At 39.5% G+C, this 11,198-nt stretch overlaps 1 protein-coding gene across 2 annotated transcripts in view; it reads left to right on the top strand.

Annotated features, from left to right (window-relative positions):
* Positions 1-5,591: 5,591 nt before the first annotated feature.
* The window catches only part of PDE4D (phosphodiesterase 4D), a 247,314-nt gene continuing 241,707 nt past the window's right edge, over positions 5,592-11,198 (top strand). Inside the window, exons 1-2 of one of the 2 annotated variants that reach the window (XM_015652860.2) lie at positions 5,592-5,863; positions 6,525-6,786. In XM_015652860.2, coding sequence (XP_015508346.1) covers positions 6,740-6,786 — 47 coding nt within the window. In that variant the 5' untranslated portion in view covers positions 5,592-5,863; positions 6,525-6,739. Of the gene's footprint in view, positions 6,787-11,198 lie in introns of both variants that reach the window. The other variant, XM_015652859.2, reaches the window with a different exon arrangement.

Below are 11,198 nucleotides of genomic sequence, written 5' to 3'. Positions count from 1 at the left end.
CATTATAATTTATTATGTCTTTGGGAATTTTAGTCGTCTTTAATATTTTCACTGAGGTAAAATTTTACAATTTGTGGCTACTGGAATTAACTTCCTGTTTCACAGCAGACATACGTCCAAACTGAGAGTATGTCACCAGGCCAATATTCCATAGCAGTAACCTGACTCCTTATGGAGAACTCAAGCTCTGCTTCTGGCCAAAAATAAGACAGCTAGGACATAGGAGGCAAAATAACTTGATAAACATGAGTCTAAACTGTGACTCATTTTAATATATTAAAATATATTTAACAGTATTACTTTTTGCTGTATTCTGTCAGCAAACTAGAGCAAGTTTTTCTTGCTTTTTTTAAGGCAAAGATTTATTGGTCAGTCAGTGGGTAGGAAAAAGGGTTAAATGGGAAAAGAGAGAACACTAATCCGCACCTCCTATTTACATTTCTTTTGCATAGATCTAGAATTATCTTTAAGGCGTCTGAACCCTTTTTATGGAATAGTAAGATATGAGTCTTTGAGCAAAACCAGTGGTGGTTAATCTAGGGAGGTATGTTGCTATGAAAGACATTCACTTTTCTTCAGCTATTACCAATCAGTGGTATTCAGGACAGCAAGATTATGTCTTTTCAAATGAGATAAAAAGATAGTTTCATCTCCCTGAGCTGCCCTGGCATTCTTTTACACACCACTCCATCTACGGCACTTTAAATCTATGGACCCTTAAGGATCTTTTTATATCAGTTATAAGACATAAATTGCCCAACAAAAGTATAGCAACAACTGATGCTTATCAAATGAGATGAGGAAAAATAACTATTTTTTTATACACCTAAAAAGATATTACATTTTAAAATGAGATTACCTGAAAAAAATCTCTTTCTCTAAAAGAGAGACACAGAACAAGCTAAGAATTTAATACAAGACACATAAAATATTAATTTTTCCAAGCTCTTGACCTGAAGATTCTTTGGACTTCAAAAAGGGCTGGGGCTTGGATGGAGAATGTTCTGCTCAAATTACATTTATAGTTCAGCATATCATTTTCAGAACAAAAATATACTTGATAACTAAGCTCTTTTTGTTCTTAAGGGATAGCCACAAGCTCTTAGCAACATTACCTAATTCATGATTGTTGTTCAGAAGTGAACTATATGTTTTTTGAAGTTTTCTCTTTTAGTAGTCACTTCAATGAGATAATTATGACTCTAAGCTCTCAAGCCCGTGGGGCAAGTTATGTGGTGTGGGTTATTTCCCCACTGCATAGTGCTCATTTAGACCTCTCTGGGTACAGGAAGCAAATTTTCTGTCATTTTTCAGTTCAAAGTGTCTGAAATCATGTGAGACTCTGTCAGAGCCCACTGGGATGATGGTTCTATAGCATGACACCAAATGCATGTGGCTTGTCTTATGATTTGTCATGAAAATATCTGAGGGTGGAAGGTCTGTAGGGATGTAAAATACTATAAAACTATTAAGACTGTATGTGAAGAATACAGACTAACTACTGTTATGTGTACTGCTTGTAGCAAGTGCTTCAAAGTGACTCAAGTTTTTCTTTCTGAAGATGTATTTTCCTTACTCCAGAATGGGGTCCACTGGGGAGCTAATTTCCTTACAGGGCAGATGTCAGAGGAAGAACACAGGACAGAATCCCAATTTTCTTGTCTTGACATACACGAATATAACACTTGTGAGCAAAGAAGTCTAAAATGTGTTTGGGGTTTATTTGCTCACTCTGATGAGGATTCTGATGAGATGAATTTGTGCCTTTACTTTCTATGCTATTATTACTGAAGACAACTTGTGGAGACCTAAAAAATTGTATGACTAAAGACCTATCATTTGGATGATTTCCTTAAACTAGGATACATTTCTTACCATTTCATTAACCACACTGATATTTAAATCTATGTGGTCTTCATAAAAAGTTTATAAATAATGATAGCATCCAAACTCTCAAAATATAGAAATTAATCCCAAATGTGGAGATTTTTCACGTCCATGTGTTATATTTCCATGATATTGCAGATGAATACATATTAGAATTTATGTGACAGCTAATTTTTCATTCTTACCTTCTGTTTTAAATAAATTTTTTTCCGTTTTTTTCTTAAAAATGCAATACTATCCTTTTTATTTTTTAATAAGAATTTTTATTTCAGTCTTCTTCCCAAAACTTGAAATTACCTTCGTCACTGGTCATTTATGTTAGCAATGTATTTCTTGCATGCACTGGAGTTGATATCCAGAAACTCTCCTTTTTAGTGGTAGCATATTTCAGGCTCCACAACCATTCCTTACTTGGAGGGCATTTTGAATCTTTTTATGATATAAAAAGTTTGGTATTTTTTTTTATTGATACTTGTCCAGAATCTACTAGTTTAAGTCACCAGCTCATCTTGCATAGTCTTAAAAAAGTCTGTCATTGGTCATTATTACTATTTAATACTGACACTGATGAAATTTTTGTCAAATCATATTAGGACACTGCTTTTCAGCATTGATTTAAGAAATACCTTTACCTTTCCAGATACCTGTATTACCTTGTGTACTCCGGTATTGTAAACAAAATATGTCATCCAATTACTTTTATTTTTCCCCATTTTGTAAAAATCAAAAGATGCGGTAAATTAAACAGATCTCTTTGGAAAATACGGACTCAATCTAAGCATACAAATGTTAGCCCTGTATGCTCCTGGTGCAGTTTTCTTCTCATAATGTGTATGTCTGTATTGCATATTTTCACTGTTTTTGTTGAGTTTTATATTAAAAATCTAACACTGGTAGAACAGTTCTTACCTCTGTAACTACTGTTATCATGTAGAAAGGTATGCAGTGATAGGACATGGGATATAAGGTTTTAAAATAAGAGCGAGTTGATTCAGAATAGCATAGGAAATAAATTTTTTACATTGTGAAATACTGGAACAGATTCCCCAGAGAGCTGGTAGATGACCCATCCGTGGAAACTTTCAAGGTCAGGTTGGACGGGGCTCTAAAAAACCTGATCTAGTTGCAGATGTCCCTGTCATTGCAGGGGGTTTGGACTAAATGACCTTTAAAGGTGCCTTCCAAGCCAAACCATTCTATGCAGGATAATGGCCAGAAATGTCACAAGGTAAACTCTTCCTCTGGTGTTTTCTAGTGCATTTGCATCTATGAGAGGAGCAAAGAAAATATTCTAGAGGACTTCAGTGTAACAGATATAGACCTAAGCCAATTTTTAAATGAAGTTTATGGTGTGGCTAGTAACTGAAGAGTTGAGTGCTGTGGGAAGAAGACTATATGGAAATGGAGATGCAAATAATCCTCTCTTCGGTTCTCCTTCTCTGAAAAAAGCAGAATGGAAAGGGGTTTGCAGTTTTGCACTGCTAATAGGCTGATTAGAAATAAAGTTTATATGACATTTTCGTTAATCCTCCCTCTTTAGATATTTCACTGGGCAAAAGAGCTGAAAGACTCTCCAGACTATTAAGAAAGAGGATAGATCCTCACTCTGTAGTCCAATGCAACTATTTCTGGAAGTGAGAAGTGCTTCCAGATAATCTGGTTCCTGGTACAAACATACCAATTAATTCTAGTGGAAAATACTCAAGAAGACTTTCCAGTCCTTCCATAAGGACTGGAATCTAGGGTTCCTCCACATCAAGAGTCATAATCACTTGTAGACTTCTGTTTGTATCTATGTCATCCTCCCTCCAATTTCATGCCTAGTTGAGATTCTGCTTGGATGGGGAAGACGGACTACAGTGTGTTGTATAGCCTAAATTCTAGTGGTCATAGCACTCTTCTGGGAACCAAGGAATCTAATTAAAATCAAATTCCAACTTTTGTGTTTGTTTTTTGTTGTTGTTGTTTCATTTTGTTTTGCTTTTTAAATGCAGAATGGTTGGCAATTTATTATGGATTTGAACAGGAAGAATTTCACAAGGCAACCTATTTTACTGGTTAAAGGCTCTACCGTTAATTTATCCCTGCTCTGGAAAGCCCATATATTGTGCATTCCAGTTTGCTGGTGAGTTCTTTAACTGGTTTGTAATAGTGTATAGTAACTTTGTATACGCCCACACTCCTTCTGCAACTCTGCTTCTGAATGAAATTAGCTGAGTCAATGGGTGCTTTGCTTTGTGCTGAACTTAACGCTAAAGAAAAACAGAGAAATTGTAACACATATGCAGAATAGACTCATTCACAGATTTCAAACGTGGTAACTGACAGGTCAGTGCTGAGAAGCTATTTCTCAAGATAGTACAAGTCATTATGTAAGTCTAGTGTTGAAAATGTCAGTGAGTGATCGGGCAAGTATGCAGTGAGTGCAATATGAAATAGTAATGATGGTGCAGATTTGTGTAGCATTTGCTACAGTTAATATTTCATAATAAGTTTTTCTAGCTTAGAGAAAAGACAACTGGAATAGATATGATTTTTTTTCATATTCAGATAAATCATGCAGTGTTGCAGCATTCATAGTTTTGTTTTTATTCTCTTCAAATGCCTCTGGTATAAATTCTCAAATTTATTGGGAGGTGTGGTGTTGGGGTGCTTTTTACATAAAGTATGAACATAACATAGTTATAACAGCTTACTTAGTCCCTTTAAAGTCATACAAAACATTTATATTTACTGAATGATTATATATTTTGTTTTGTAGCATCTTAGTGAAAAATGCTAATTTTCATTCTCATTATTTCTAACTCTCAGAGTATGCTTCCTATCATGGTTGTACTTTATGTACTTAAATGACAAAAAAAACCCTCACCTTTAAAGAGCCCCTTTAAATTTTGTAATCTGTTGTACTTGCTGTAAGTCTTCAAATAAGTAGTAATACGAGTAATATATAAATATTCAGTAATATAAAAATGTGTGTGGCAGACTAGGCTTCCTTTTTATTACTGAATTGATATGCCATTTCACTGTCAATACATAGTAACATTCAAGTACTTTAATATTTTATTCTTTTTTCAGAGTGGCATCAACTCTTCTAGGGCTAATTTGGGGAATTGTAGAAGAGGGTTGTGACAAGCAACAGAACTGATCTTAAGGAAATAGGATCTATACAAATGTGACGTGCAATAGCTTATCGTGTTACTTGCAAGTTCACCCACACCCTAATCAAATACAGTCTTATCACACGTTTTAATGTCATTGAAGTTGCAGCTGGCTTCCATGCTGCAGGATTTCCTGTCCAAAAGGGCAAGGGGTCGTTAGAAGTTTAAGAAGTCTTAGTACAGTGTAAACCATTTAGAAGAATGGCAAGCAAACAATGTATGCCCTGGGTTTGCTGAAGTATAAAAGTCCAGAAATCTTTTACGTCTCAGTACAGATCAACATGGTGAACTCTGCTTCCTGCGCGTCTCTTTTCCTGCAGATTTTTGCACTTCCATGCAAAATTCACCGGGCTTTCTGCCACCCTGGAGGCACGGGCATCCTAAAGAAGGCTCTTCGCTAGTACCCCGTCCTGCCCCTCCATCCCGGGCGGGTGGGAGCGGCAGGGCAGGTTGCGCGGTGCCGGGAGAACCCACCTAGAGGGCCCCCTTGACGCCAGCACAGCCTCTGCCAGGCAGAGCCCTCTCCGCAGCCGAGCCCAGTCTGCTGCAGGACCAGTGCCACGCAGCCCGACACTGTCCGGGGCTGCCGCGGCTGCTGCTGCTGGACGAGGAGACCAGCAGCCCGAGGGCAGGCTGGAAATTCTGGTCCGGGAAAGGGAAGTGTGAGCCTGTTGACTCTGCATTGCTTCAAAATAGATGCCGTCTCTGTAGCCTGGGCTTAAGAATCTTCCCGAGGATGTTTGCCAGAGCGTAAGGAGTGATAACTACTGTCTGGGAGCTGAATTGGGAAAAAAGGACAGCAGAGAAAGAATGCTTAGGTAACACGGGACTTATAGCTTTGCTTTCGCTTTGCAACGTACAAATTGATGCACGTGGGTTTATATACAGTATAATATCAAAACAGAACTAGACTCTGCAGTGAGAGTCAATAGCTTAGTCATTTCACTTAAAGGGAGCAGGCAGCCTTATTACGGGGTTAGACAGCAAAAATGAATTTGGTCATGACATGATCATACCCCTTGATGGTATCTAACTGTAGTCCTGTCCTATGGAGTGGAAAAAACATACTTCCTTCCTTCTTTCTTAGCTGAAGAAACAAAGTCACAGTATCAAATTCAGAAAGAAGTTTGGGGTTGTTGTACAAGGCTATTAAACATCCTCCTGTTCCCCAGGCTCATAAGAAAGGAAAACTGCATTAAATTGATCATTGATGAATATGTGTCTAAGAAAGAAGAAAAAGCAGTATTCATTTCTGAACATGGCAAAACAATCTGAAGTTACACATCTCTCCCTAAACACTGATTTGGCACAGATGGCAAGAAACTATCTTTTAACTAACCTTTTCCAACTGTCCAAAATGCTGCATATGAAGATGCTTTAATTCACAGTCAAAGCACTTGGATTTTTATCAAGGCAAACTGTTGGCATTGTCAGAACAGTTTCTGTATACTGATTAGTTTAATGTTTTTTTTAAAATAGCAAGTGATGCATAAATGGATGGACGTGTACCTAGAAAACCCTGTGAGAAGTCTTTCACTGGATCCTGGGAATTTTTATTTTTGTGGATTACAGTAATTCTTGCAATAATCCCTGCTGTTGACTGCTCATGCAGTTGTTCTGGCATGCATCTATGAATACCATAACAGATAAATCAGTCTGACAAGGAAAACACTAATGTTGGAAGACCTGTGAACATGATGCATGTGAATAATTTCCCCTTTAGGAGGCATTCATGGATATGGTGAGTAATCAATACACATTATAGACTGTTAAACTCAAAATGCTTGTTTGCAAAATACTGTGACAACTACCAGATGATATGCTTTTACCTAAATAAGTGTCAAGTGAGGACTAACAGAGCTATGAGAAAAATGAAAATCAGACAGAGATAGTAGTGATGAAGTAATATGACTTTAGCACTTCTTCATATTTGCCAAATAGTCAAGTCATAGAAATTGTATTGTTATGCTCATGTTTTCTTACATAAGTATTTTGAACAAGGTGATGTATTTTCTTCCTATATCAAAGGAACAGTTCTTCAAATTTCTTTTTTAGCCTGCTTTGAAGAAAATAACAAAGGCATAATTTCCCCCTATGTTTTGTTTGTCCTGGAACTTATTTCTTTATATACTTTCAAGTGACCTGAAAAAATGCTCATTCATATGGCAGTTCAGTAATCATTCATTAAAGATCTGCATAAATGCTGTAAAATGTTTTTGTATGGGAGGTTCTCAAGTGTGGCCGTTTGAAAGACAATCATACAGTATTAAAATCCCTTTATCATCATTAAAACATCTGTTCCCTCTTTGAATCACAGGCATCTATAGTTCTTCCTGACTGAGAAATCTTTCTACTTGCCTTGCAATACATTGCAGTCAACTTGCTTATAAATTCTACCAGTGGTTGTTGCGTCATGTCTTCCTCCTGATGCTGGAATTAGTGTTTTGGTCAGTGCTTAATGAAGATTATTAGCTAAGGCAAAAATACTTCCCCATAAAACTTTTGCCCTTTGGATAAATACTAAGTCTCTCACAATATTGGAAGCAAAGACATTTCGGGAGCAGCTGAAGCAAACCGACCCAAGAGCTGCAGGCAGGCTGAGGGGCCGGCTAGCAGGGCAGTGTTTGCTGGGCAGGCCGGCGCTGGCAGTGCGCTGCGCCGCGCGTGTGGCGGTGCGCAGGGCGGGCTGCGGGCGGGCCGGCCGCGGCCAGCGCCGCCGAGGACACGCCGTGGGACGGCCAGCGCAGCCGGGGACACGCTGTGGGACGGCCACGCCGCCGTGGGACGGCCAGCGCAGCCGGCGACGCGCTGTGGGACGGCCCCACCGCTGGGACCAGCCGGGACCAGCCGGGACGCGCCGGGGCCGCGCGCGGCCGCGCAGCCGTCACCGCCCGCGCGCCGCCAATGGCAGCGCCCGCGCGCCGCGCGTCACCGCGGGGGGCGGCGCCGCGCGCTAAGCGGACAATTAGCGGGCACGCGCTGCTGCCGGCGCCTCTTTTTATGGTCTTAATTACATCTGATACCACCTTGCCGTAGGACCGTTTCGGTCTCTCTGAAGCCCTTTGAGAGCCAGCTTCAAACCACATCTCCCCCTCCTCCCCTCCCTCCAAATTAATAGCGAGATCTCGAACATGTTTCATCTTCCTTTTTGGCGGCTTTTTGTACCAGAGTGTGCTGGGAAGGACACTGCAGGTGTGCCCGCACCTGTCAGGGAAACCGCTTCCATTGTCTTCTAAGAATATGGTTTACTTCTGTTTTTATTAACTTAGAGAAATGTTTTAAGCACTCCTTAACCCGCAGCTGAGTCTCCTGACTAGGCATTTTTTCAGGCATGAGCAGTGAAGTCTGCTGAAAGATGTTTGGAACGATCCGTCAGTTTTTTATTTATCTTCTCTAAAAGCTGGTTACCTGTCTTCCCTGTCTGATCCTTGCCAGCCCTTGCTGTCTGTCACAGTATGTGAGCCCATTGTCTGGGGAAGCCCAGCAGAAATGTTTGATGGGAAGACATAGGAAGATAATGATAAGTTTTAGATTTGCTATTTTAACTGAATGCTAGCCATACCATGGTTTCTGCCAGCATTTGTGCTTACCTAATCACACACCTTAATTTAGAATGCTTTTATGAAATGTTTTTAGCATTGTTCATTTCAGCTCTCAGAGAATAGGCAAGTTTGCTTATTCATGCTACAGTAGGTCTGTAAGGGGCATTTTTGAGTGTCAGGATATTAAATGGCCAGTCACTGCTTTTCTTTTGATTCTGAGCCTTCAAAAATCCATGCAATGCCTGTAATGCATGCTATCCTTTTCTAGTGGGAATGGAAATTGTCATGAAGTACTCTGTATGTATATATATATATATATATATAAAATCCTCATGCTATTTTCAGATGTCCTTTATCGGATGAGGGTGAATATAAAAGAAAGAATATCTTTCATGGGACACAGAGAGTTTTATTAATACAAATACTGGTTGATCATCTTTAATAATGTTTCTTTAATCCTGATGCAACATATCAAGGGTGTCCTGTGGCTTGTGTCATATGCTTCATGATTGTAACCTCTATGAGCATGCAGAACCAAGTATTTCAGAACTAGAACATTGATATTAAAAGTATTTTCTGTACCTTAGAGACATGCATTATGCCTTCATGTGCCAGTTCCTGCTTGTCTTGCATGGTATATGGGGAGAAAGAGTTGTGGTAAATAAAATTGCTAGCCTTTCTGAAATACAATTCATTGTTTTGAATATCCAGGATTTAATGTTGTGTAACAAGTCAAGAGAGTGGATGTGTCTTTTGTGTTAGGCCCTCTATATGGATTTAGGGAAAGAACAGGCAAAAAATCATGGCTAATAGAGCAGAGTTTGATTTGAAACCCATAACCTTTAGTAAATCTAGTGAAAATTCCAGTATCTGAACCCTCTAGATAGTCTTAGCAATAGGTAGGAATGGACTGCTGATAAAAAAGCAGCTATAAAATGTATCTGTTTTCAGGCAGTATGATTGGGAACACAACTATATCAGACAGATAAGTATAACTATAATGTGAATAGACTCTAAACAGCTTACAAAGCTGAGACTGGAGTAAACAAAAAAAGATATTTTGTCAGAAACTGTTTCAGAGTTTGGATTACAGAGAAGCAAATATAAAATACATGAAAGAGGTGCAGTGGTTAGAGCAAGTGATGTCCTGGATGAGGATGAAGTTAGGCCTGGAAATACTGACACATTTGTGGTGATAATTGGAGGAGTAGGATTTTATAGTGACTTACCACATTACACACTATACAGCATAAATTATGTATCAACAGTATGCAGCCTACTGCCATTCACACTGAAAATTATTTTAGAAAAATTTACTGCTGTGTTATGTAAGCTGGCTTTCCTTTCCATTGCATTCTATCTGCATTTGTGATGACAAACCAAATAAAGATGGTATTTAATTTTAGCTTGCTTAATTGCATAAACAACTGCTGCGTGTGCCTTTTAGCTTTACCGTAAGGAAAATAGAAGGGAAAAAAAATAGAATGTCTGCCTTTAAACTGGCAAAGATTTGAAATTAATCCACAGGTTAATACCTTAACTTCAGAATCAAAAAATTAACCTGTGACTGTTCATCCTTTTCTATCAAATTTCAGCCTATTAAGATTGAATAAAATTTAGTTTGCTTATCAAGGCAGTGAATAAAAGAAAAAGAAAAAAATTCTATCTTGTTTCCTTTTTAATGCCCCCATACTTACTGCTCTATATACTTAAATGATAAAACAGTGAAAATGCATGGTTACACATTACCCTTTGCCTATTATTAATTTTATTATTAACTGTTTTTTCAAGAACTTCTTAGTTAAGTCATTTATCATCATTAACATGATTTATTATTAGTGCAGCGTGACAGGGGAGGTTGTAGATGACTGCAAGTTGGCCAATTTGATGGCTGTTCACAAGAGGAGCTGGAAGGAGGATCTGGGGAACTACAGGCCTGTCAGCTTGACCTTGGTGCTGGGGAAGGTCATGGAACAAATCATTTTAGTGCCATTATGTGGCACTTGCAGTACAGACAGGATCAGGCCCAGCCAGCACAGATTTGGAAAGGCAGGTTCTACGTGATTGACCTGATCACCTTCTATGATCAGGTGACCTGCATGGTGGATGAGGAAAAGGCTGTAGATGTAGCCTGTTTGGGCTACAGGGAAGCCTTTCCCACAGCAACAGTTTCCCACAGCATTCTCCTGGAAAAGCTTCCAGCCCATTCAGAGAACAGGTGGGCCCTTTTCTGGGTTAAAAGCTGTCAAGATGGTTGGGCCCAGAGAGTGGTTGTGAAAGGAGTTACATCCAGCTGGTGACAGTCACGAGTGACATTTCCTTGAGCTCAGGACTAGGACCAGTCCTGTTCAGTTTCTTTATTGATGATCTGAATGGGGGTGTTGAGTGCACCCTCAGTAAATTCACAGATGACACCAAGCTGGGTGGAAGTATTGATCTGCTGGAGGGCAGGAAGGCTCTGCAGAGGGATCTGGACAGGTTGGATCAATGGGCTGAGGCCAATGGTGTGAGGTTCAACAAGGCCCAGTGCTGGCTCCTGCCCTTGGGTCACAACAACCCCAGGCAGCTCCACAGGCTGGGGCAGAGTGGCTGGAAAGGACGTGGGGGTGCT

This window comes from Parus major, chromosome Z (assembly GCF_001522545.3).
Source record: "Parus major isolate Abel chromosome Z, Parus_major1.1, whole genome shotgun sequence".
Lineage (NCBI taxonomy): Eukaryota > Metazoa > Chordata > Aves > Passeriformes > Paridae > Parus > Parus major.
This window is presented reverse-complemented; position numbering and strand designations above follow the sequence as displayed.